Below are 27,942 nucleotides of genomic sequence, written 5' to 3'. Positions count from 1 at the left end.
ACGGAAGAGACAATCGCGGACTGCGTTGATCGGACCTCGGAGTGATTCGGATGTCGCAAGGATAAATTTCAACGCGGCGTTTTTGTGCTCTCGTTGACCATCGGAACCTTTGAAGTCTGTAGTGAATCGTGATTAATCTGTTGAAATACGCAGTTTAGCTACAGGAATTGCGTGAGTCGTGCTTGGCAGTCTGTGATCGGGTGCCGCTTCGTTCGAACGACCAAAGGCTAACTTTGGTTGTGCGGCGCACCGAAAAACTGGTAGTTCCCGTGCCGTGCTAAATGATGCTGTGCTGCTTCCTAAATAGTTCTGGCGTAGACGTGCACTTTCACAGAGCACAGGTGTTACAGTTGGTATTAAATCCGCTGGTCTGCCGCACGTTTCGTCGACATACACGTTTAATCAACACTCCATACACAAGCTGCGAGCTGCATGGATATTTTATCGCGCGTGTATCACTTGGGCGAGTGTTACCTACCCAGCCCACTCTTCACGCCTCTTCGCGGCGACAGCCTACAGAAGCTGATTACCAGAAAAGTGGTCCCACATCCATTTAAGTTCAGTTCCTACACGGCAGTGATCAAAACCCCCGATTCGAGTCAGTTGCTGCTACCTGGAAGAACCCCCGATTTTGTTCTCCTGTCAGAAAAACCGAAGCAGACTAAGCCAACGGTGACAAACCCGTAGCTGCAAACTGCGTCGGCTCCCACGATTGCTTGCATGCCCGCCGCACCCCGCACTCCAATGCCCTTTCGCGTCAAGGTGTATGTAGACGTCGCGGAGGGGATTGAACAATATGATCGTATCGCCCACCACAATGGGTGGACATAAGACCAACACCTGCAGAACGTATACTTGTCGTGGAAGAAACTGCCAGGCACTGGTTTGAGAACCACGAATCCTTCTCAGCGTTGTGGCAAGTTTGTAAGATCGAGCTGTGCACGTTCGTCAGCCGGCGTTGGCGAGAAAGGACCGAATGCCTAATTCGATCCAGGAGATGGCCCCAACGAGAGCCTCACCGCCTTCGTGGAGGATGTTTGGATCCTGATCAAGCGCCCGCGCCGACCCTCATGCTAAAGAAGATAAGAAGCTGATAATCATCATAAACAGTCGAAGGGTTCATCACACAACTCCCCAGCGTCTCGACACTAGAGTTGTCCAGCTGCAACTTCGAGGCCAGCCTCCCAGGAATTCGCGACGTCATGTACAATGTTTTCCGGGAGGAGATCAGGAAGCTACTTCCTGTCACCAGTTGCCCGGCTTTTATTGGGATTGCCGGGATTGTTCGGGAAGGAGTTCAACAGGCATTTAAACCGGAGACTTCTGCGAGCGAAGCGGCATGTGACGAACTGAAAGTGACTTACGCTGCAATGGCAGAACGGCCGCCACCACCTGGCTAGTAGTATTCCAGTTCAACGGGGCACCTCAACGCCGTAGTATTCCCGACTTCGGGAAGAGCCAGTGTAGGTCTGCACTGAACAAATTACAGCGAGGAAGACGGAGGTGTTGCCAACGGCCGACCGGCGATCACCCTCCTACCACTACGTGAGGCCAACCATGCTTACAAGGGGTGCCCATGCCAATCAATGGGCCTGCCAGGGTTCGTGCCGAACGACCCTTGACTACGTATCGAGGAGCGACCTTGGGACATTGAGGAGTATCCTTGCCAGCCTCTGTCTTTTGTGCCGACGCTACCCCGAACCTCCCTATTCCTATCGCCTCGACGGGAGGTAAGCATGACCCATGCTTCTACACTAAGCACGACAAAGCAGGTAAGCGGCAATGAACAGTTTATTTGGTGTCGGTCGACGTCCAAGGGCATTATTAATTTGCCGACATCAATTACCTGTGCCCTCTCCACGAAGCACACAATTTCTAATTTTGAGGAAGAATGCAGCTGAGTCGCTTGAATAAATATAATGGTTGGTCGTTCTCATAAAGTTAGCACCAAGCATCACCCGACTTCACTTAGCCACACGAGATTTACCCAAGTTGCAGTGGTCGCGGCATGCAGAAGAAATCGCCATTGTGGAATGGAAGTGAAGTGGCTTGGGTAGCAAACAATCACTGTTGCAAGCCATCGAGTCAACGGTACAGTAAAAGGCGCAGCAACTTAAGCAATACGTGCCCGAACTAGATACATTGACGCAGAAAACTGCCAGGAAAATTTGCGAATTAGAAGCCAGCCCTCCAGATTCAGTACATCAGATGTCAGTGGCGGCACATGACGTATGATCACAAGATGGCATCACTGAGTCAAAGTCACCACTCGACCAAACTGAATACCGACGTGCCAGGAGTGTCAACCGGTAACAAGAATCACAAGTACTACGGCTGAATGTCTGACACGTGACTGTCGCAGAAAGAACTCGTTAAGGAACCGGCTGATAAGGATAAATAATTATGTAATTAAGGGCAAATAAACATATTTGATATACAAACCAAGTATGCATAATATTTCTAATCCAGCCTTTCCGCCTTCAGAGTCTACACACCAAAAATTGTGTTCAATGCACGTGGTTGAGCTTTTGAGGACACCCGCATCTCTAAACCCCCCTCCCCGCCCCCCCCCCCCCCCCCCCCCCCCCAATATTAATAAATGGGACAAACCAGAATGGCAGACTTGCTGCATGGGGCTGCACTTTTTCCACCTCTCTTGAACATGTGGTGCATCCGAAAACAAACTCCATTGATGTGAAAATGTTATTAAGTCATTTATTCCCTTAAAGGAACCCTGTAGGCATTTCAGAGAGGATATTTCAAACTATACACACATTATAATACCATCATAGCACACTGGCATTGATGAGCACAAAACGGGCCCAGCTTCTGAAAATAAATATTACACTCGTAAGAAATAATTATTGTTCTAACTTGCTAATTACAAAGACGAACCCACCTCTGAGCACGTAGTTAATAGCAGATGTTGATGGATTGTCATAAAGCAGAACATTTCATAGACGTATACCACAATAGACCCTTTGCAAAACCCCATCAAACAATATTGACTGCCACCATTTTTTTTTCAGCGTAAAGCATATGAATGGGTTCCAGTTCACGTCGAACGCTAATACAGCATTCGAGTCCAATAGGCTCCGAGCTGAATTCACTGATTGCTGACATTACATTCTTGTCGAACAAATGCCCAAAGCATGAAGGCCTTAGGTATTTAGCGTAGTAGCTACTGTAATTCACTTCATCACAATGTGCCAAACGGCGAAGGCTACAGTCCCAGTGAGCAAATATGCACGTTGGAAAGCAGCACGTGACAACAAATCAACAGAGTGCTCTCCTTCTGCAGAGATGCGTCGCATACCTTTACTCCGTCTCTCTGATTGGCTCGAGAGGGCTGTGGCGGTTGTACTTTACCAAGCTACGGTGAAACTAAGTATAGGCGGACCACACGTTCGAAAAAAAGTCTATTGAAGAGATTGAAAGCATTGTAGTCAACATTTTTCAACAAGACTGCTCTTCGGCCAAGGGATAAGCACAAAAACGAGTCGTCTTTTTTAGGTAGTTAGAACAAGCAAATAATTGACCGAATAATACAATGCACTCTTGGTAAAAAAAAAATTACGGCTGCAATAAATCCTGAGAAAAATAAAAATGTGCAGTTAGTCTTCTATTTCTGCGTTGCATTAGATTTAACAAATAATGATATGTGTGGTGCTATCTCTGGGCATCTAAAAAGCGGGGCTGCATTTTTTAAAAGATTATAGATGTCAGAATGATGGATTAGACAACCATGTGAGAGGAGTCTATTATACCCATGGAGGTTACTGGGAACTATTGGTAACGATCGGCAAGTTAAAGAGCCTGCTAATACTAATTTCTAAGGGACATCGGATGCAACACTTTGTGGACTGATCAGTTAAAATTGTCAAGACTTGCTAACTGTGTTGTGAGTTCCAAGAGATAAATGAACTCTTTTATGGACGTTAATAATGTTTTTTTTTAAATGACAGGTTCGAATGCTTTGTAACAGTTCGTGTGACGCAAGCATTTCACTTAAAAAAGTACTGCGATCAAATGCAAGCTAGTGCAATCAAAGCTCGTTGTATCAAAATCTTGAGAACTGCCAATATGTAGAATGGTCGATTAGCACAAAAGATTAAAGATCGCCGGAGCTTCCTCGCTAAAATTTGCAGTGATTATGCTGCTAGCTAGGGCTAAAACAACTTCCCCCAGGCCCTACGTCCGACGCATACATTTCGCATCGAGTCTCAGGCATTCCAACGTTCAAAGAAAACTAAGAGAATGCAAAAATTTCATGCTGAGAGAATTAAAAATTTTATAGATTCTCTAATACATACGTGAATCCGAGCACGGTAACGGCGATACTGCTGATGCTGTCTCACTGTTGTTAATACGCAGATGATCCAGAGCAATATTGCCGCGCGCAAAATAGGCAGCGCGACCATAGCCTAACGGTTATCGCGCTTGCCTCCCACGCGAAGGGCCAGGGTTCGATTTCTGGCCGCGCCTACGCATTTTTGTTTACACTGTAATGTGATGTTCTGGTGAATTCGAGAACCGTCTAGCTGATTCAAGGTTAGAATTTTCTACGCGCTGAACCTTCTACGTCGAACCAACTACGCGTCTACAAAAGCGGCTCCGCGTGGCAAGCAGGAGTCAGTTTCGCCCCAGCGTTCGACTCTGCTGCTACGCCTACTTCGACGCCCGCGACGCTCTGCTATTATTTTTGTACCCTTTTATTTTTGGCACAAGTTCGCCACATTAAACGTTTATTTCTTCCTGTTTATTTATTGTTTCTTGGTCACTACCCGTGACATTTTGGTGGAGGTGCTGGGTACCGCATGCCCGTGCAGCGTTCCCCTCCAAGGGCCTGCAGTGCAAGTCCGATTCCCGGCTCGGTGAGAAGACCACTCATCGCGGAACCTGAAACTCGGAGCAGCCGCCGCACCAAGGGAGAGGATCCTGAATACGGTCTGCTGCCGGACAAGCCGAGGCCCAAAAAGACGGCGATGGCCAACCAGTCGGAGATCCCGGTCGCTTCTGCCGTCGTATTCTTGCCCGTCGCACCCCGGACTCCGATGCCTTTCACCGGGGAGATCCACGAGGACGTTGAAGATTGGCTACAACGTTACGAACGAGTGGCCCGCCATAACCGATGGACACCGGAGCAGTGCCTTCAGAACGTCTACGTTGCTCTGGAAGGCACGGCACGCACCTGGTTCGAGAACCACGAAGCGTCCATTGCGTCGTGAAGAATTCCAGGCCGAGCTGCGACGGACCTTTGCCAACCAGCACCGACGGCAGCGTGCCGAAGAACTCCTGCGAGCGAGAACCCAAGGGCCGACCGAGAGCGTCACAAGCTTCGCCGAAGACGTTCTCCACCTCATGAATCGCGCCGACCCAACCGCTCCCGAAGAGAAAAAGCTGCGGGTCTTGATGCGCGGTGTGAAGGAAAACATCTTCGGTGGCCTTGTGCGGAGCCCACCTACCACCGTCGAAGCTTTCATCGCCGAAGCAACCAACATCGAGTGCGCGCTAGGCACCTGCTTCCCACTACCAGCGACATCCAGGCGTCGCTGCACCCACACTGCTTAACGGCGAAAACACTCCGGGTACACCGGACATCCGGGAAATTATCCGAGAGGTTGTCCGGGAGGAACTGCGAAGGTTGCTGCCAATTACCAACCGTCCACCAACCCTTTCCATCGCCGAGGCTGTCCGAGAAGAAGTGCATCGGGCGCTGCAACCAGAAGTTCCCGTCACCATGGTGGCACCGGAGGAATCGACGTTGAACTACGCCGCGATGGCCCGACGACCGCCGCAAGCTCCCCGCCAAGCCACGTCGTCACCCCGCAAGACGCCCCAACGCCGCAGTACCCCCCGACGACAGAAGATCAGGCGCACGTTCACCCAGAGCAACCTGCGCCGAGGAAGACAGACGTATGAAGGACGGCCGACCGACGCCCGCTGTGTTACCACTGCGGGGAAGCTGACCATGTGTACCGCCGATGCCCATACCGACGACTCGGGCTGCGCGGATTCCACCCAAACGACCCGCGCCCCCGGTATGGTGAACGCCCTCGGGAGATCGACAAGTACCTGCGACGACCTCAGTCCCCCGAGCGAGCGTCCCGCCGAGAGTTACGGTCACCTTCGCCACGACGTCCAGCTTCGCCGATGCACCGACCCCGACGTGAAAGCCTGTCGCCCCTCGCTCCACGCCGGGGAGACTAGGCGCGGCAACCCCTGAAGGTGGAGTTGCCGAAGACGACCGACGCCAAGACCCTCCACGAACGTCGGAGGGCCCCCACTCGAACGCTACCAGAGACCGAAACGACGCCCCTGCAGCGGTGTCCAATAACCTAAACGTCGTCATTGACGGCCACGACGCATCAGCACTCGTGGACACCGGAGCAGACTACTCGGTCTTGAGTGGGAGGCTCTCCCGCCGCCTTCGAAAAGTCACCACGCCGTGGGACGGACCACAAATACGAACCGCCGGAGGGCACCTCATCACACCAGTCGGGAGATGCACCGCTCGCGTCGAGATCCACGGTGAGACGTGCCCTGTGAAGTTCGTCGTTCTGCAAGACTGTTCGAGGGACGTTATCCTCGGAATGGATTTTCTCTGCGAGTATGGCGCCGTCATCGACCTCGGGGCAAACCAGCTGTCGCTGCGAAAGCCTGTTTGACCTCCGGTGGAGACCAACACGACGTCAACCGCGATCCGAGTTATCGCCGACCATGTGAGCTTACCGCCGCGGTCGAGTGTTTTCGTCACCGTCATAACCGACGCAGCCATGCACGGTGAAGCTCTTCTGGAAGGCAGCGCCCAACTGCTCCTTGAGAAAGAAATTGGCGTCGCACGAGGCGTAACGGATCTCCAAGAAAGACGTACAAATGTTCTTGTGACAAACTTCCGAGAGGAGCCGCAGCACCTAACGAAGGGCACTACTGTGGGCCACATTGAGGAGCTTCAGGCGCCAGCCGTGGTCACCGCAATCTCCGAAGAAACTTCGTCGTCCCAGCAAAACAGCACGCCGCCGCCGCCGATCGACACCAACCCCGAGCTCCCAGCTCCTCAGCGCCGGCAACTGGTTGATCTCCTCGCCGAATACAGTGATTGTTTTGCCACGTCGTCGAAAGTTCGCCAAACACCAATGGCGAAACATCGCGTTATTACCGACGACGACGCGCTCCCTGTCCACCAGTCGCCGTATCGAGTCTCCTTAAAGGAAAGGAAGGTGATTCAGGATCAAGTCCAAGAAATGCTCGACGACGATATCATTCAACCCTCGAGAAGCCCATGGGCGTCCCCAGTCGTCCTTGTAAAGAAGAAGGACGGAACCCTGCAGTTCTGCGTGGACTATCGTCGACTGAACGCTGTGACGAAGGACGTCTATCCGCTCCCCCGCATCGACGATACGTTAGACCGACTGTGCCACTCCCGATATTTTTCGTCGATGGATCTGAAGAGTGGCTACTGGCAGATTGAAGTCGACGAACGCGACCGGGAGAAAATTCCAGTCGTCACTCCTGACGGACTGCACGAATTCAAAGTGATGCCGTTCGGGCTCTGTACTGCGCCAGCCACCTTCCAGCGTGTCATGGACACCGTGCTGGCAGGCCTAAAATGGCAGAGCTGCCTCGGCTACCTCGACGACGTCGTGGTATTTTCACAAGATTTCGACGAGCACCTGAAACGACTTCGAGCCGTGCTTCAAGCCATCAAGACCGCTGGCCTGTCATTCAAGCCAACGAAGTGTCGATTCGCCTATGGTGAACTTAAGTTCCTTGTCCACGTCGTGAGCAACAAAGGTGTTCTCCCTGACCCCGAGAAGACCTGCGCCGTAGCTGCATTTACGCCGCCGTCCGACAAAAAGGCCGTGAGAAGATTCCTCGGGCTTTGTGCCTACTACAGACGATTTGTTCGGGACTTCGCCAAGCTGTCCGCACCGCTGACGCACCTCACGAAGGACGCCGTAAAGTTCGAATGGACAGACCTACACCAGCGGTCATTCGATGGACTGAAACGAAGACTCCAGACGCCCCCGATTCTTGGCCATCTCGATCAGTTTGCTGAAACCGAGATCCACACCGACGCCAGTAACACCGGGCTGGGTGCGGTACTAGTCCAAGTGCAGGACGAAGCAGAGCGAGTTATCGCGTACGCAAGTCGGACGCTGTCTAATGCGGAGAGGAACTATTCAACGACTGAAAAGGAGTGCCTCGCTGTTGTATGGGCAATAACAAAGTTTCACCCATATTTGTATGGAAATTCTTTTCGCGTGGTCACAGACCACCACTCGCTCTGCTGGCTGGCAAATCTGAAGGACCCCTCCGGACACCTCGCTCGGTGGAGCCTGCGACTGCAGGAGTTCGACATGACCGTTGTGTACAAGTCCTGCCGGAAGCACAATGACGCCGACTGCCTGTCAAGAGCTCCTGTCGAGGCCGGTCCTGCCTGTATCGAAGACGACGACGATGAGTGTTTCCTCGGCGCTTTGGACGTCGGCGACATGGCAGCACTCCAACGAGACGACCCTGAACTGCGAGCGCTCATCGAGCACTTAGAGGGACAAGCGAGTTCGGTTCCCCGTGCTTTCTAAAGAATCCTGCATACATTCTCCATGCGGCAAGGGGTGCTGCAAGGAGAACTTCGTCAACAACAACACAGCATGGCTGTTGGTTGTTCCTGCCAGCCTTCGAGACGAAATATTCCAAGGATGCCATGACGACCCAACGGCTGGACACCTTGGCTACAGCAGGACGCTTGCCAGGATTCGAGAAAAGTACTACTGGCCGAGGCTACCGAAGACCGTTCACCTATACATTCGATCATGCCACGAGTGTCAACGACGCAAGAAACCGCCGACGAAGCCGTCAGGATTTCTGCAACCGATTTCTCCCCCGTCTATGCCATTCCAGCAGATCGGAATGGAGTTACTTGGCCCTTTCCCGCCGTCAACGTCGGGAAACCGCTGGATTATCGTCGCCACCGATTATCTCACACGGTACGCCGAGACGAAAGCCCTTCCAGCAGGCACGGCTGTTGAAGCCGCCAAGTTTTTCATCGAGTCCATTGTCCTCCGGCACGGTGCCCCTGAAGTCCTCATCACAGACCGTGGATCTTCGTTCTTGGCCCAGCTGACGCAAGAGATCCTTGGTCTCAGTGGCACCGGCCATCGTCGAACCACTGCGTACCACCCGCAGACCAACGGGCTGACCGAGCGACTCAACAAGACAATCGCCGATATGATCTCTATGTACGTCGACGTAGAGCACAAGACGTGGGACGAGGTGTTGCCCTACGTCACGTTCGTTACAATACGGCGGTTCATGAGACCACTGGATTCACCCCTTTCCAGCTGGTACATGGTGGGAAGGTAACGACCATGCTGGACGCAATGCTGCCCCATGAGCCATCTGACAATGGGAGCGACGACGCCCAGGCGGTTGCTCAACGCGCCGAAGAAGTCCGCCAGCTCGCCCGACTCAGGATTCAAGACCAGCAACGCGTCGACGCGGGCCGCTACAACCTTCGTCGCAGGGACGTTCACTTCCAGCCCGGAGACAGGGTGTGGGTGTGGACGCCCATCCGTCGCCGCGACCTTAGTGAGAAACTGATGAAACGGTACTTGGGACCATACAAGGTACTTCGTCGCCTCGGCGAGCTGAACTACGAGGTGATGCCCGACGGAACAAGAACATCATCACGCCGCCCACCACGACTCGAAGTCGTCCACGTCGTGCGCCTAAAGCCGTACTACGCTCGATAGGACTGTGAATCTTATGTGTTTCAAATGACTCTTTAGTTTGCCGTTCTTTTTATGTGCTTTGTTTTGTTTTGTGTTACATCGGGGCGATGCACTTTTTAAGGGGGGAGTAATGCCGCGCGCAAAGTAGGCAGCGCGGCCGTAGCCTAACAATTTCCACTTCCGGCCACCGCAGTGAACGGACGTGGGATGTCTGGCTCCCGCGGAGCAGTTTCGGCGGCCCAGCTGAGCCGCGGTATCAGGTCGGAGGATGACGCACAGGATTACGCTGTTGTTTTGCCGGCATTGCCAACTGGGTCAGTCGTTTCAAACACTGTTTTTTTGCACGCCGACGTCAAAGGGCGGCCCTACCGCGTAGAAGATTTTCGAGATACGCTGGTTAAACTGTCGCTGTTCGCCGAGGTCACTGCCATAGGCGCGTATCGAATGGACCACGTATGGGCGGTGACCTTCAAGTCGACGGATGGTGTAAGACGGATGCTGGCTAGTCCTGAGTTGACCGTCAAGGGCCGACGGTGCATCACTATTGGCCCTAACAACCAGGACGTACACATCAAAGTCCGCTGGTTGCTGTTCAACGTCTCGGACGACGACGTGCGGGCGGCCCTGGCTCCGTACGGGAAGGCGCTGGAAGTCTCCAGGGAAATGTGGCGCGTCGACGGCTGTCAAAGCGTCGGTACCATGACGCGAACGGCGGTGCTGCGTCTCAAGGGGGGCGTGACTCCGGCTGACATTCCGCACCACCTGCGTGTCGCCGGCGAGTTGGCCCTCGTCGTGGTGACGGGCAGGGCTCGCCTGTGCCTACGATGTCAGCAGACCGGCCACATCCGTAAGGAGTGCCGCGTTCCCAAGTGTGGAGTTTGCCGGCGGCTCGGGCATGTCAGCGCCGACTGTGTCAGGACCTACGCGGTGGCCGCAGCACCTGTGAGAGGCGACGAGAGGTCGGAGCTTCTAATGAACGAGGCGGACTCCGAAAAAGCCGCCGGGGCGTTCAAGGCGAAGGAAAGCGCTGCTGTGACAGTTCAGCCCGTGCCTGAGCCCGACGTGCAGCCGGTCCCACAAGACCCGACACCGGTTAAACAGGCGACGCAACGGGCCGAGTCACGTGAGCCTCCATCAGGTGGGAACACCGAAGGGAACATCGCGGAAGCCGTCGCTTCCAACGCCATTGCCAAGGAGGGTGACGAAGCTCCCATGGACGTCGATGAAGTCCCGGCCAGTGGCCCCGCCATGAAACGAATCCGTGACGTCGGCGAGGACACCAGGGTACCAAGCCAGGAGAAGCCGCCTCTGAAGGCAGCACCCATCAGGAGGAACAAGTTACCTTCCAAACAGAAAATTCCGTCGGATGACGTAAAAGTGGGCATGCCACAGCCGAGTGACGGACGGTCAGACCCGCCCTGATCGAGGTAAGCTCCATACGGTCCTTGCATGGCAGTAACGCTAGAAAGGGCTTTACGTGTAGCCACGATAAACGTGCGTGGCTTGGGAGCGAGACGGCGACAGTATCAGCTGAGCAGACTTTTTGCTGAAAATGAGCTGGACATTATAGCCGTCCAAGAAACCAAAGTCGAAAGCCAGGTAGCGACGGACCGTATGGTGTTACCCTTTAGGTCTTTGTTTAATGTTTGCGTGTCACACGCGTTGGGAACGTCCGGTGGCTGTTGTTTATTTATCCGTCGGTCGACCGGTATTGTGGAGACAGCGGTACATACGTATGCCTCTGGTCGGTTTGTTTTGTGTGACTTTTCTTTTTCAAACAGAGAGTGGCGGGTTATATGTGTTTATGCCCCGAACCAGGAGAGTGAACGTAGGTTGTTTTTTGAAGAATTTAGTGCTTATCTAGACTGTGAAAGGGTTGTTATTGTGCTGGGTGAATTTAATTGTGCTTGTGCACCCGAGGATCGGGTAAATCGGGCTCATCTTCGTGATCAAAGCGCATTTTATTTAAATGAGATGGTTGCAGAAAAAGCCTTAGAGGATGTGGCAGTCTGTGCGTCCGCAGGCAGCGTCAGGTTCACGCATTTTCAGGGCCGTAGTCACGCTCGCCTGGACCGAGACTACATGTCGCTCGAGCTTATTCCTTCCTGCCACGATTATACAGTTCAACCAGTGTCATTCAGCGACCACGCAATGGTTATGTTCACCCTTGGCAGCAAAGCCAAGAAACCAAGTTGGAATTGGGCGCTGTAGAAGGTGAACAGTAGTTTAATCAAAGATGAGTTTTTTTGTTCGAAGGTCAGTGAATTGTTTTGCAAACTGCAGGAAAGCAAAGAGCAGTTATGGGGGGTAAGGTGGGAATATTTCAAAGAGGACGTAAAGATGGTCGCGGTGGAAAGGAGCAGCATCCTCAAGCATCAGAAACAGAAGAAAGAAAAAACATTGCGGTGCCAGCTAAGCACATTTTTGACCGAAGTTCGAAACCTGGCGAGTTTACTCAGGAAATAAGGGACATTAAAAACCAGCTGGAAGTTATAGATTGTGAAAGATACCGGGGGGCAATAGTGCGTGCACGAAGTGAAAAGTTTGGCTGGGCAAACAACCGACAAAACGCGCTCTAAGCGAAGAAAAGAGGTTTGCACAACGTAACGAGATTAAGGAAATCTGCTATAAGAACAACGTCACGCGGGGTAAGAAAACAGTCGAGCGGGCTTTTGTCGATCACTATAGGGATCTCCTTGAGCGATTAGCACCGATAGACAAAGGTTTTGATATTGAATTTTTGGCACTGATGCCGCGGCTGGAAAAGAACGGCTGTAGCCGATTAGAAGAGCCAATCAGCGTTTGGGAATTGGAAAAGGGCATTGACGAGCTAAGTAGCGGCAAGACACCGGGGCCAGACGGCCTGGGTGCCGACTTTTACAAATCATTTAAAAGTCAGTCAGCACATGTGCTTTATCAAGTCCTGACTGAAGCTTATCAGAACAAAAGGTTGCCGCCGCCCTTCTCGCGAACGCATACAGTGCTCATCCCGAAATCGGATGATTCTGTAAAGCTTCTTTCCGTTTCTTCGTACAGGCCGATAAGTTTAACAAACGTCGATTACAAAATATACATGAACGTTCTTGCTCGACGACTGCAAAACGTGATCAAGTCCCTTGTAGGACTGCACCAAACATGCGGGATAAAAGGCCGCACTATTTGCACAAATATACACGTTGCCAGAACTGTCCTTGAATTCTGCGACGCTTTTGAAGGCCGAGTGGCAATGTTGCAACTCGACCTCGAGAAGGCATTTGACCGGGTGTTCCATAAGGTTCTTTTTAATATCTTGGCATACGTAAATGTCGGTTCGATTATTTTGGAATGACTAAAATTGGGGGGGGGGGGGGGGGGGGGAGGGAGGGGCTTACGCAGATTGTACCACATGTTTAATCGTAAATAAGTCTGTTTCTGAAAATATCAACGTACGGTCTTCAGTAAGGCAAGGCTGTCCATTATCACCCTTGCTTTTCGCATTGTATTTAGAGCCCTTTTGTTTGAGACTTATTCACAATGAAAGAATTAATGGTTTTAAGTTAGAGGCCTGCGAGGTCAAGGTGCTTGCTTATGCAGATGATGTCGCCGTTTCTTGCTCTGACCAGAGTAGTGTTCGGGAAGTAGTCAGCGTGGCAACTTCCTTTTGCAAGAAAACGGGCAGTGTTGTCAACTGGGACAAATCTGCTGGGTTCTGGCATGGCAACTGGGCCACCACTCCAGAAGTGTTTCTAAATGTTCGGTGGGCACCTTGCCACCTAAGTACCTTGGCGTGCCGCTGGAGCACTATCCAGACAGCACGGAGTATTGGAAGGAGGAGACTGAAAGGGTCAGGATGAAAACGGAGGGATGGAGGGGCCGAGATTTGTCCATGTTTGCACGTGCCACGGTTTGTAACCTTTTTTTAATAGCAAAAGTGTGGTATGTTTTACAAGTGATGTCCATGACGCGAATTAATGTGCAGAGGCTCCACCGAGTATTCGCAGTGTTCATCTGGGGCTCAGTATGGGAAAGACGTGCCCGAACCAATTTGTTCCGTTCTGTTCGCAGTGGTGGGTTAGGTCTGTCTCACTTGTTTATAAGGCAAATTGTGTCTCGGTTTATGTTTCTGAGAGATCAGAATCACTATTTTTTAGGTACAGTTATGCAGGTTCGTTTGCGTAATGTTTTACCGAATTTTGTCGTGTCTTCCAGTGCTGTTATTTGTGCAGGGCCGCGAGGCTATTTGCGAAAAGTTTTGCTTTCCTTCCGAATATTGAGCGTTCGTTTTTCTTTAGACTATCTAAGTACTGTCCGACGAAAAAAACTATACAACGATTTGGTGGATGTTTTAATGCCGGTACCTCCGTACAGAACATTATACAGTGAGGGCCCTGGTTTTGACGTCCTGAAGAGGGTTAAGAGAATGCCAGTTAAACCCTCCATTAAATCCTTTTTTTTTCAAGCTGCATTCAGGTACTTTGCCTGTAAAACCATGGTTGGCGGCAAAAGGGATATTCGCATGGTCGGTAAATTGTTTACTGTGCAAACAACCAGTAACGATAGAACATGTGTTTATTGAGTGCTGGGACGCGGTTTTTCACTGGGACATACTCCAGCGCACTATAAGGAAAACCCTCCCTATAAACCCGCGCGGCATTCGATTCCTGTCAGTCGAAAATGAAGGTGGAGTGCCATATGACATGTTTATGGTTCTAAGCTTACATAGCATCTGGAAGACGAGAATGGGTGTCCGCCATGTGGAAGCGGATGTTCGTCCTGTCCGAGAAAATTTTATTGAAAGTGTCGCGTACATTCGCGAAGTATACCGCCAACGGCCTGAGCCTTCCGAATGGATGTCGTTTTTGGACGAGTGTGTTTCCTTGAAGGAATTTTAATGTACTCACGTCAGTAAGCTAGGGCTGATGTGTTTTTAGTCTCCTTTTTGTAACTATGTTGAAAAACGCCAAACAGGCAATAAAGAAAAAAAAAAAGCGGCCGTAGCCTGATTCCACTTCCGGCTGCCGAGCGCGACGGACGTGTTATCATGTGCTCCGTCGGAGCGGCAAAAACGGCCGTGTCAGGCCGTGGTACATCTGTTTCTGGAAACCCGGAGGAATACAAGATCATCTTGCCCACTCTGCCTACTGGATACGTTGCCACCAACTCTGTTATTCTTCACTGCGATGTGAAAGGCCGGCCATACCGGATCCAAGACTTTCGCGACGAACTGCGGCGGCTGGAGGTGCTGAAAGACCTGGCGTCGGCGGGGCCGCACCAAATGAATCACGTCTGGATGCTCCGACTGCACACGCTCCAAGCGAAGCAAAGGTTAGTGGATGCAAAAGAGTTGACCGTGAAAGGGGGGCGTTGCCTCGTGCTGGACCCCGCCAACGCGGCGGTCAAACTCAAGCTGCATTGGGTGCCTTACGACGTACCGAACTGCCAAGTAAAGAAAGAGATGGAGCGGTATGGCAAGGTGTCTGACATAACCAGAGACTTCTTCCGGGAGAAGGGTTTTGAGGCTGTCGAGTCGAACACCCGGTCTGTACGCCTGACCCTCAAGGAAGGCTACACCACCGACAGCCTCCCCCATGAAATCCGTCTGGAAGGATGCAAGGTCCTTGTTGTCGTACCAGGACGGGCCCCGCTGTGTCTTAGATGCAGGCGGAAGGGGCACATCCGACGAGACTGCCGCGTCCCGCGCTGTACAGACTGTCACCGGTACGGCCACGAGACGGACGACTGTGTTAAGACGTACGCTTCTATCGCCCGAGACCGCAAGTCGGAGGACAATTCCGACTACGTCATGGACGACGCTGAAGCCGAGGAAGCCGTAGGAGGGTCACCGCCCGCCGCCCTGACACGGACGGAACCAAGCGGAGCGTCGAAACCCAACGACGACGGGGACCCTGACGCAGCGACTCCATCACAGGATCCTGAGGCGACGGTGCAGGTGCAAGTCTTGACCGGTGAGGGAACGAAGGAGCAGCTCGACGGTCAGAAAGCGTATCGTGAACGTGCGGCAACGACGGTAGGCCATCCTGAACACGACGACAGCAACGGAGGAGCGGACGACAGCAAAGACGTCGACATGGACTCAAGTCTGACCGGGAAGCGACCGGCTGTTGCACCAGAACCAGCCAGCGGGACTGCTAGTCATGGGACTGCACCCAAAAAGAGTCGTGCAGTGAAACCGCGTTTTTCGACGGACGACCGTCGCAAAGAAGACTCGCTGTGAGTTTCCACAATCACCCCGGTGTTTTAAGTCTCCGGATACAGGATGAGGCTCAGTTGGGTAGCGTTCCTTTCTATTCGATTTAATTTCAATGCTCAACGACTCGAGCAGTTTTTTATTTAACGAGTCCGTACGATTCGCGACTTTAAACGTACGTGGCTTAAACGCACGGAAGAAACAATACCAGCTGCAGCGACTACTGGCTGAAGAGAAAATTGATTTTCTAGCGCTCCAGGAGACAAAAATGGCCTCCGACGACGAAATAGAACAAGCGCTGCGGCCTTTCTTGAGCCGTTACGAGGTGTGCGTCAGTCACTCGAATGGGATGTCGGCAGGCTGTTTTTTGTTTTTGGCAAAGTCAGTGCCACTGCGAGACTTGAATGTCGTCGTTGATGAGCTGGGGCGCTTTGTTTTGTGCGACTTCACTTTATTTAACCGTGACTGGCGAGTCATGTGCATCTATGCGCCCAACAGAGCGAACGAGAGAGTATTGTTCTTTCAGTTTCTAAGCTCGTACATGCAGTGCGACAGAATAGTGGTTCTTTTGGGAGACTTCAATTGCGTATGCAGCCAGGCTGATCGAAGTTCAGGCGTGTCGTACCGAGATAGCAGCGTAGAATTACTAACCGAAATGTTGCAAGAACACGATCTGGAAGACGTAGCGCGCTCGAGGGCCAATCGCGACACTCTCCGTTTTACTCATTTTCAAAGGTCATCTAACGCGTGTCTAGATCGAATCTACATGTCGGTCGAAGTAATCACCAATGTATCAGGGTACGTCGTGAAGCCCCTTTTTTTCACAGATCATTGCTTAGCCACTGTGACCCTGGGAAACAACAAGCAGCCTAAGAACAAATTTAATTGGGACTTGTGGAAAATGAACAACCGGTTGCTAGACGACGCTGTTTTTGTTGAGAGCGCAATAGAGACGCTAAAGAAAATTGCCTCCGGAAAAGAAACATCCTTCCTTGAAAAATGGGAATATTTTAAAGAAGAGGTCAAACAAACGGCAATTGAAAGGTCTTCCTACTTAAAGTACGTGTCAGAAAAGAAGGAGAAAGAATTGCAGAAGTATTGGCATGAACTTTTTGAAAAAGAAGATAAAAACCCGTGCACGAACGTGGCAGAAATAAAAAAAGTGAGAAGCCAGTTAGATAACTTACACCAAGAGCGTTATCGCGGTGCGATCGTGCGAGCTAGAGCAGATAAGTTTCTGTTGGGCGAGCAGCCCACTCGACGTGCCCTGGCCGAAGAAAGAAAGTACGCGCAAGATAAGGAAATCACGATGATTAGTCACAATGGTACTATAAGTGGTGACAAAACGTTTATAGAGAATGCCTTTCTTGAATATTATAAACAGCTATTTGGAGGCTGCCAGCAGCAGATTAACACGGATGAGATTGACAGCTTACTCCAAGGAACACCACAGCTTACAGATGAAGAAAAAGAGTGGTTGGAGGAACCAATTACGCTCGGAGAAATAGAACGCGCAATAGATGGTTTGCCGGGGCATAAAACGCCCTGACCTGACGGCATAAGTGCCGAATTTTATCAAAAGTTCAAAGATTTAGTAGCCCCTTTTTTTCTGGAAGTCTTTCGCGAGGCGTATGAATTCAAAGCATTACCACCTTCCTTTCTGAAAACGTATACTGTGCTTCTACCGAAAGGCACTGACGCGAATGCGGCAAGGCGCGTAAGTGAGTACCGACCGATCACTTTATGCAACGTCGATTATAAAATTTTTGCACGGGTTTTAACTAAGAGACTCCAGCGAGTCATATGTAATTTAGTAGGTGAACACCAAACATGTGGCATACGGGGAAGGTGTATCCAAACAAACATACATGTCGCACGAACAATTTTAGACACTGTTAGCAACGAAGGAGGCCAAGTGGCGATGCTGCAGATAGACTTACAGAAGGCCTTTGATCGTGTCCGACACGAGGTGCTCTGGAAAGTGCGAGAACGCGGTAATGTAGGGGCAGTTCTTTTGGAGGGAGCACGCATGTCGTACGCTGGGTGTGTTACACAATTAGTTATCAATAATTCTTTGACCCCTAAAATACCTGTATCTTCCTCCGTGAGACAGGGGTGTCCCATGTCACCGTTGTTGTTTGCGTTGTACTTAGAGCCCTTTTGTCTGAGTGTTATTCAAAGTGAAAAAGTGCACCGTTTTAGAATGGACTCAGTTGAGACAAAAGTGTTGTCTTACGCAGATGATATTGCCGTATTTTGTAGTGACAAAAGAAGCGTAGAGGAAGTTTTAAAACTGACACAGTCATTTTGCGCCTCCACGGGTGCCGTAGTGAACCTCGATAAGTGCTCCGGCGTTTGGCACGGTACTTGGGCTACAACACCAGCTTTGTACGAAGGTATTCGATGGCAGTGCACCCCGTGCAAGTATCTAGGAGTCCCACTACAGCACCTGAGGAAAACAAAGCCTTACTGGGAAAATGCCGTTGAGGACATAAAGAAACGCACCGCCTCATGTCGTAATCGTGACCTGTCTATTTTTACGCGAGCAACCGTGTGTAACATCTTCCTGACCGCGAAGATTTGGTATGTCCTACAGGTGCTATGCTGCCCCAGAATCTATATCCAGAAGATGCACCGCGTGTTCGCACTATTTATCTGGTTGTCATCAAGCGAGCCGATGTGTCGGGACAATCTGTTTCGTCGTGTGTCCAAGGGAGGGGTTGGACTGTCGCATCTTTTGATTCGTCAAACTGTGTCGCGGTTTCTTTTTCTGCGTGATCAGCGACACCCCCTTTTACGAACGATGTTTCAGACAAGGCTCAGGGACGCCCTACCGTCCTTTTTTGTCGCGTCAGACTCGGGGCCCCCAGCCAAACCAGTTGGGTTTATAAAGGAAGTTATAGAAGCCTTTCATTTTTTGGACGTAAGATTTTCACGGGAATATTTATCAACAGTATCGCGCAAAAAGTTGACGCGCGACCTCCTCGAGTTGTTATTCCCTGCTCCGTTGTATAGACTTCCTTATGTTTCGTGTCCGGGACAAGATGTTCTTGCCCGGGTAAAGAAAATGTGCGTCCCGCCTTGTGTCAAAACCTTTTTCTTCCACCTCCATAGGGAAACGTTGCCTGTGAAGGTATGGCTCGATAGACGAGGCATTTACGTCCCATGGAGTGTAAATTGTCTACTTTGCAAACAACCGGAGACGATTGAACATGCATTCTTGTATTGCTGGGATGCAGTGTTCTTCTGGGACGTTTTGCAGCGGACTTTGAAAAAAGATTTACAGGTCAATCCTTTTTCAATTCGCTTCCTCCCGGTGGAAAAGCATCAAAGCGTACCCTATGATATGTTTATGGTATTAGGATTGCATAGCCTTTGGAAGTCTCGCATGGCGGTGCGCCACGCAGAGCTGCACCCTAAGTCGGCCCGCCTGTTTTTTGTCGAACTTGTTGTCCAAGTGAAGAGCGTTCTTGAACGTTTTGAAACCCCGCCAGAGTGGTTTAACCTGTTAGATGAACTAACAGGAATGAAGGAATTTTAATCCTACGGACGGCTCCAAGTCGGAATACATGGGTTTTTAATATGTGATGTGCGACTTGTGCGCAATAAAGAAGAAGAAAAAAAAAAAACGGCTGTAGCCTAACGGTTATCGCGCTTGCCTCCCACGCGAAGGGCCAGGGTTCGATTCCTGGCCGCGGCTACGCATTTTTGTTGACACTGTAATGTGATATTCTGGTGAATTCGAGAACCGTCTAGCTGATTCGAGGTTAGAGTGTTCTACGCGTCGAACCTACTACGCGTGTACAAAAGCGGCTCCGCGTGGCAAGCAGGAGTCAGTTTCGCCCCAGCGTTCGACTCTGCTGCTACGCCGACTTCGACGCCCGCGACGCTGTTATTATTTTTTGTACCCTTTTATTTTTGGCACAAGTTCGCCACATTAAACGTTTATTTATTTCTGTTTATTTATTGTTTTTTGGTCATTACCCGTGACAATATTGCGCAAAAATGGTATAAATGTTATTCCTTCATATCTTCACATTATACCTGCGTCAGAGAGCACAAAGAAGCCCGAAATCGTCGGAAAGCAGCGGAACCTCACGATCGTCATCGTTTCCACGCACCGAACAAACTCGCATCCGCCAAGCCTGGCCGCTGCCATCGTACCGGTGACGTCACGGCTCCCTTGAGGTCAAGTGACGAGCAGTCACTTTTGCGTAAAACATGGCGGCAACGGGGGGTGCCACTTTCGGAATTCCGGTTCATCACTCTAAGCCCCTCTACCTCGTTGGTTCAAATATACATCTATGCGGAGATTCTATAATACAAGGCATTAAAACTGAAGAAACGTTGATTGGAAATATAGAGAAAAATTAATTGCTTTCGAAAGTGTTTATAGAGGCAAAAATTGATAAAGAAATGCAATGTGCAGCCAGCATGGCTACGTACGCTGCATTAAAGTTACAAGCCTGAAATTAACGTTTCCCTGTCGCGAATATTAATGCTGTGCATAGGTGGCTCGCCACTGCATAGAATTCACTTAAACAACAATTCCAGTTTGAAAAATTGCAGTGACAATATATTTTTATGACAAAAAAAAATTACCTGGAAATTGGGAACAAGGGGACAAAGCACAAACACAAATCTAAAAGAACAATCTAGGTAGGTGGTGCGCATGCGAAAAAAATGCGCCTGGCCCTGGTATCGGACCAGGGACCTCTCTACTTCCAGCGCTCCACTGGAAATGGAGAGGTCCCTGGTTCACCACCAGGACCAGGATGATTTTTTCGGTCGCGCGCCAGCCACCTAGCTGTGTTCGGAGATTTGTGTTTGTTTTCTGCCCCCCTTGTTCCCCTTCTCCAGGTATTATTTTCGTCCTCCTTTTCCAACTCGCTTGCACCTTTGCATTTAAGTGCACTATAAATCCTAACCTTAAAAATGCAAGCTGTTCGACCTTGTTGGTGTTAGACCTGTGGCAGCTGTTAAAACTCGTTTGCTCAATCGAAGTCTAACTCCTCGTTAACTCAGTCGGTAAAGCCCTCCAGTGGAATTGGAGAGTTGCCTGGTTCGATACCGAGACCAGGTGGATTTTTCACCTAGCTGTCACAGCTAGTCACGTGGCTGTGTTTGGAGATTTGTGTTTGTTCCTTGTCCCCCTTGTTCCCCTCTTCCAGGGGAACAAGGGGTCCTTTAATTGTGTTGCATTGCGTTATCAATTGTATTTTTCTTATTTGTTTATTGTTTAGATAAATACCACAATATGAGTTGTATCTAGAGGAAAAACAAAACAACGAAGTGCTGCAATAAGCGGGGGACTTGTTGAAAGTATATTGAAGACATTTTTATCAATCCACGCGACAAATACGTGTTAATTACCAATGCCGATAAACCAAAGCATAGTTTTGAAAAAAATGAAGCTATTCTTGCATTGCAGCAACGACTCGTTAAGCACGCGTACTTGGTTTAAAAATTATGTATGGATGTGTTTGTTAGCATTCAATTTGTTAAATTGGCTTTTATACTCTCAAATTAATGTTTACGTTTTCCTAAATACCTTTAAATAATTGCTACATATGACACTCGCATTTAAATTATCGTGAACGGTGTAGTTGCAACAAAAAAAATCCAAAACACACAAATGCAAAGTTTTAAACCGAGTCGATGACATATACTAGACAAAATTAAATTCTTCCTATATTTCGCTGACCCGAAACAGAAACATTTTGACAAGACCACGGGCGTGATTCTCCTCTTGTTTGTTTCGTTTTTATGAGACAACCATTGATGACGAGCCACAATTTAGTACAGTTTTCTATTTATGTGGTAACCAGTCTCTTTCCGGGGTAGGTGTCGTAAAAACTATTGAAACGGTAGAAGCTGAAGAGAAAATATACCAGATTATTTCAGCGTCAAGCCAAACCTTGCGATTCAACATCGGCAGACGACCGACCATCTGCCATTTTCTTGCTTTTCGCTTGGTGGTCACGCGTTGACCCGCGGGAGCCTCTTCTCTTTGAGGTTTGCGTTCACACAGTCTTTTGCGCTAGATCACAGACAGTACAGTAATAGGTGCCATGGCTGTGTGGAGGACACCACAGCTTTTCATAGCTAGTTGAAATATTGAGGTATTGTTTTGGTGACGTAAAATAAGAAGTTCTCAACTCTTTAATCTCAAGCGTTTTTTTTTTCTTTTTGTGATTGGTTTGGAGGTGTCCGCATAGGGGTTTGCTGCTTGCATCCAAGAATGACAGGCGCGGATTCTATTCTTTTGTGGAGACGCCGCTTCGACCTCACCTCCGGTGGTGGAGCGCCATAAACCATCAAAGATAAAATATTCTAATAAAATAAAGAAATAAAAATTATATTACGTGCAGAATTTTCTGTCTGTTCAATGTTTCTGATTTTTAGTGAAAATAATCTCACGAGAAAAGTATGCCTGACTTCCCTAGCCACCACTAATGTTTGGTCACTCGCAGTGCAGCTAGTTCAGAAGTTTTCAGTTGTCATGCCAGGAGCAGGCAATAGGCATTGAAAGGGCTATGTGCTTGCTACAATTATTTCAGGCTTTGCATTATGATATCTCAAAAGATGGGGCGTAGTGCAAGTTCAATAAATGTAATTGCTAAAAGTTTCAGTTTTTCTACGATATACGAGACCGCTTAAAAACAAGAAACGTGATGGAAAGGAACGACAGCAGAAATTATTTTGTGTTGCGTTCGCGCGCAAGAAAACATTTAGCTTCGCACTTCGAGGCAATGCAAACGATGTACCACGGGGGTGTCAGACTTCTTTTATGGGTATTATACCCTGTCGATTCGAAAAACTCAAATACCCCGGACGAATATTCTAGCTTAAGAATATTGGTCAAAATATTAAACAATGCATTAAATATTCACAAAGGAAGAAAAACCTTGAGACTAGGGACAATGATTTCGACACCACGGTCTCAAATCTCAACTGAAGATTTCTTAACGCGTTTGTTTTATATAGATTACAACTACTCAACAAACTCTAACACGGAAACATAAATTTTGCAGCTGAGTTTTGATAAAGTGTTGTCTTGTCCCATTTTCGTCCCTACAGTCTCAATGTTTTTTCCACTACGACAGTTCACCAGTTCGCGTTCCCAGTAACCATTATTTTAGTCATTCAAACAAGTCAGTCATACCCATTCTTGGCAAATGAAATGTTCTGACAAAAGACAACTCACTGATAAACATAATGCCACTATGTCACTATAAGTAATGTCGCGAAAATCATTTTCTCATGCTAGATGACCCATAGGTGTATGGCGCATCTAGTTTGCAGTATAGCAAAAGTAATTACTAATATTTATTTCCGCCAAAACACGTTGGGTATTTTCTAGGGCTTCGAGTTTATCTGGCTTACTTCATTAAAAGTTAAAAAAACACCAAATGTTCAGTGTAAAAAACTGCTCACTAATGTTATGCCTTGGCTACTTTCATTAAGTAAATGACTTGTTGTCTCTCTCATATTCACAGCATGGAATTATCCGTGACTCACTACGAATAAGACCAATCAGTATTACTGGGAGATCTAGTGCCGAACGCATTCCACACGAAATTTTTGAAGATGAAGAGCACTTTTCAAATACACGGGGCGATTGTGAGTAAACCATTCCGTCATTTTTATGTTAGTTGCTATATGTCATATGGTTTTATGTATTAAGAATTGTAAGAATGGAGAAAAAACAAAGCTCAATAATAAAAGCCTCTTTTACCTTTTCCACTAGATGTATATCAGCTTCATTTACACGAATACATTTTCCAGAAATATATTACAAATACTGTCTGATAATCTAATCCTATAAGGATAAACACTTCTTAGACTTTGCAGTTACGCCACTTCAACCCGCTCAACTCATCAAGGAGAGGGATATACAAGGTAAAGTACATGTCGCCTATTCAATTTGCACATTAGTTAGTTGTTCCTGTTCGTTATTCAATCGTTCGCATTTTCCAAAAACATAATAAAATTCATAATTTCCAACCTGTCGCAGTTCCCGACTTGGTGCGCCCTGAAATATTGATGATGGTGGATACTGACAATCACAGGAAACGAAAGAAGCCGTTAACTGCAGCACTTTACTTCGGTGTACTTATGGCTGGTGTAAGTACTTTTGCCACGCATTTTCTACCAGAGCTACGTAGGGCGGATCGTCAATGGCGAAAGCTATCATGTTTGGTTTTCGACCGATTATTTATGGAAATACTGTAACGATCCACTCCAGCATACATTTGGATCTAAATATGCATTTTTTAGTTTAATACAGACCTCACGTGCTTCTTTATAAACAATGAAAAATATGTAGGGGAGCATAGCCCTACGGGCCTTGAAGGGACACGGATACCCCCCAAAAATGTTTTTTTCATTTCTTGCCAGGTGATTCATTATGGTGTCGGAATACTACCCAATTGATATTTTGCTCCAGAGTCGCGCACATTTTCATTAAGAATAAAGCTCTACGCACTCCGGAGTGCGCTTTGGACGGAAATGGCTATAGGCACTCCGCTAATCTCGTATAAAACGAATGGTCACTAGCAGTTTTCTAAGCGGATGCATAGCATATTGGTTAAGGTGTCTGCTTCGTACGTAAGTGGACACGGGATCGATCCGCGGTGGGCCGACTTTTGTTTGTCGAACATTTTGTTTTGTCGAGGCATTGGGCGATATTTACACTTCTTTTCTGCGATGAACACTAAAAAATTCTTTGTCGACGAAACTTCGCAGAACTAAATGTTATGGGACCCCTTTCCGGCGGTGCGATCGGGGCAGCTGGGCTGGTTGGCGGCTGGACGCCGCGAAGCGGCGTGTACTGGTTAAGTTTTGTAATTAGCAGCCGCATACTGTCGCCGCGAAGCGACGTGAACGCAGGCGGGGGGCTGTGTTAACGAGCTCCCCAGTGATACACGCGTCGTCCGAAAAGGGTGGCCTGAGCGCCATGAGCTTTCCGAGGAGTGCATATAGCCATTTCCGTCCGAAGCGCACTCCGGAGTGCGTATAGCTTTACTCTTTTATTAAAGCCAAAAAAAAAAAAAAAAGCAACTGTTTGAAATCGAAATTAAAACTCGCACACGGAGGTCGGAGAAGTGGAGAGGAGAGTGTGAGTGCCGGAAGTCACGTGGCTACACCCGACCCGCGCGCTTTTTTCTTTTTCCTTCACTTTTTTTTTTTTTTTTCTTTAGCGCAGCAGGCGTTTTGCATGGCGAGAACTGTTTGCCGTGCGATTCCTTTGCAGGTATGTTTGCTCCGCTGGCTGTTCTGTACTTCAAGATCAGTTCTTTTGTACATTGAGAAGTTGGAGATGAGTAGAGAGTGCCCGTGGTGAATTTACGTTATCGGCTCCGAAAAGAATATCCCAAGATGTTGCGCGAACAACTCCTTCACATGTCCTGCGTCCCAAAGAACTGCCATCGTGCGGCAGAAGTCTGCACAATTTTCCGAAAGATCAACGGGTCGCGATCAATGGCTGGCTGCAATTCCTGTAGAACATTTGCGGGCACCTCGGGAAGCGGACGCTACTCGATTTATATAATAGTTGCATTTTCTGGAAAGTGATTACATTGAGTTCGCAGGTGCCGAAAAGGAAATCCCATACCATTTAGTTCAGCGGGGTTTTGTTCACAACATTTTTTTTTCAGTGATAATTGTAGAAAAATAAATGTAAATATCAGAAAATGCTTGGGGAAAAAAAAAAGGCACACACTGGGGAATCGAACCCGGTTCCGCTGCATGTGAAGCGGACATCTTTACACTGAGCTACTTTTAGGTTGTTTTTTTATTTATTTATTGGCAGGTATACATAGGATTAATATACAGATACGCTGTCCACAAACACTTCAGTCAAATTTCGGAGAGCGCGGAGTGCCTCTACACATCTTATTGTAGGCAGGTTGTCTAGGACTGGCAACCAATCTGGGCCATCTCCTGAAAAGCTGTACACTCCCCTAATTTTCAGAATGCTCTCAGTAAAATACAGGCACACAGGTCCAGCGCCAACATCTGCATGCCGCATTGCCATGCGGCTCCTCCAGATGCTGTGGAGTCCTGCGACCATAATAGAATCATATGGCACAGAGACTGTGACATCAACTGGCAGAAACCGTATCTCATGCCCAATCCAAGGAAGATCTTTTTTCAACGTTCGCTGAAGAATGTTCAAGTAAAACATTGCATCCCAGCAGTTTAAGAACACATGCTCGATAGTTTCGGGTTGCTTACACAAAAACAATTCACAACCAGGGAACGTGCACACCTTACTCATGTAACCATGTTTTAACCGACAGAGTACCAGCACGTAACTTAAAGAAAAACTTTTTCATATTAGCGGGTACCAGCATTTTTTTAACCCTACAGAGTACATCCTGCCCAGGGAGATTACTGTACAGCATTTGATAAATGGGAGGTGAAAAAGACGTTTCTATTAAATCCTTCGTTAGACGTTTTCGTGACACATTGCATAAATAGTCTAACAAAAAGCGATCAACAAAAACTCTGTAAGCACTAACTACTTCTCTTAAATAGGCACTTAGTGGCCCAGACCCTCCGTCACAAGACGAAGCAATAAAATTAGGTAAGGCGTTACACAAATGAACCTGAAAAATTGTACGCAAAAAGGGACTGGTTTGATCACGCAGGAAGATAAAACGGTCAACAACTTGTCGAATAAAAAGATGGGCCAAAGAGAGGCCACCAGATCGTACACGTCGAAAGAGGTTCACTCGGTTGGTACGTTCCCAAGAGCAGGCCCAAATGAAAACCGCGAAAACACGATGCAACCTTTGAATGGAAATACGAGAGCAGTGCAATACTTGACGTAGGTGCCATACCTTTGCAACAAAAAATAGGTTACACACCGTGGCGCGTGCGAACATTGACATATGACGGCAACCGCTCTGCGTTGCTTTATCATGTAACTCATCAATTTATTTTCGCCACAAATGGGCATTATCACGGTAACACTCTAGTGGGACGCCTAGATAGCGGGTCGGTACGGTTTCCCATTCGATATTTTCGTTCACTCTCGGCTTGGATGGCCACTCGCCATGCCAGAAACCCAAACATTTTGACCAATTCACTGAACAGCCAGTTTGCAGGCAGACGGTCTTGGTGATTTCGATTACTTTTTAAGACTCTATGTATTCGCGCAGAATATCGCAATATCATCCGCGTAAGCCAGTATTTGGACTTCACACGTGTTCAGAGTAAAACCGCGAGCGTTTGTTCATGAATAATGCGCAAACAGAAGGGTTCTATACGCAAAGCAAACAATAGTGGTTATAGCGAGCAATCCCTGCCTTACCGAAGAGTTGATGGGGATCCCTTCGCTTACATTTTTGACAATGAAGATCGTTGTACAGTTTTGGTACGCCATCCGCACTTCTCCCAACATTTTAGATCCTACCCCTTTATGTTCCGAAACACTGAAGAGGACATCATAAGACACGCGGTCGAAGGCTTCTTCTAAGTCTAACTGTAACATCGCAACCTTCTTCATCTCTGAGTCGCAGCACTCCAAAATACTGCGAGCGACATGAATGTTAGTTAAGATACTTCGATTCTGTATGCAGCACATCTGCTGCGGCCCCACAACATTCGTGATCACGAATTGCAATCGTCTAACCAGGACTTTCATTAGTATATTGTAGTCTATGTTACTAAGCGTTATAGGACGATAAGAATTTACACTACGAAGTTAAACGGGATCGTCACACAAAAGAATCGATACCGTATACGTACGCAGAAACGATGGCGCTAAGAATTTTTGGTCATACGCTTCAGTAAAAACGTCTAACAAAATAACTGCAACTTCATGCTTAAACGTCTTAGGGAAAAGTGCCATCAACCCATCTGGGCCTGGCAATTTAGCAGGTTTAAAATCTTCTATTGCAATTGTTATCTCCAACAAGCTTTTCGGTTCTTCTAGAAAACTTTTAAATTACATTATATTGTCATCAGTAAAGTCAAGAACTCGCTTTCAAACACCGTTCTTTTTTTTTTTTT

At 48.5% G+C, this 27,942-nt stretch overlaps 1 protein-coding gene across 1 annotated transcript in view; it reads left to right on the top strand.

Moving 5' to 3' along the window:
• LOC121837810 overlaps positions 1–27,942 on the top strand; it is a 151,618-nt gene that overhangs the window by 10,858 nt on the left and 112,818 nt on the right. Inside the window, exons 4-6 of the mRNA XM_042293628.1 lie at positions 23,421–23,544; positions 23,767–23,823; positions 23,939–24,048. Of these exons, the coding sequence (XP_042149562.1) occupies positions 23,421–23,544; positions 23,767–23,823; positions 23,939–24,048 (291 nt within the window). The remainder of the gene's footprint in view (positions 1–23,420; positions 23,545–23,766; positions 23,824–23,938; positions 24,049–27,942) is intronic.

This window comes from Ixodes scapularis, unplaced genomic scaffold (genome assembly GCF_016920785.2).
Source record: "Ixodes scapularis isolate PalLabHiFi unplaced genomic scaffold, ASM1692078v2 PGA_scaffold4__175_contigs__length_147842914, whole genome shotgun sequence".
Taxonomy (NCBI): Eukaryota; Metazoa; Arthropoda; class Arachnida; order Ixodida; family Ixodidae; genus Ixodes; species Ixodes scapularis.
Note: the sequence above shows the minus strand (reverse complement) of the source record. Positions and strands in the feature narration are given on the sequence as shown.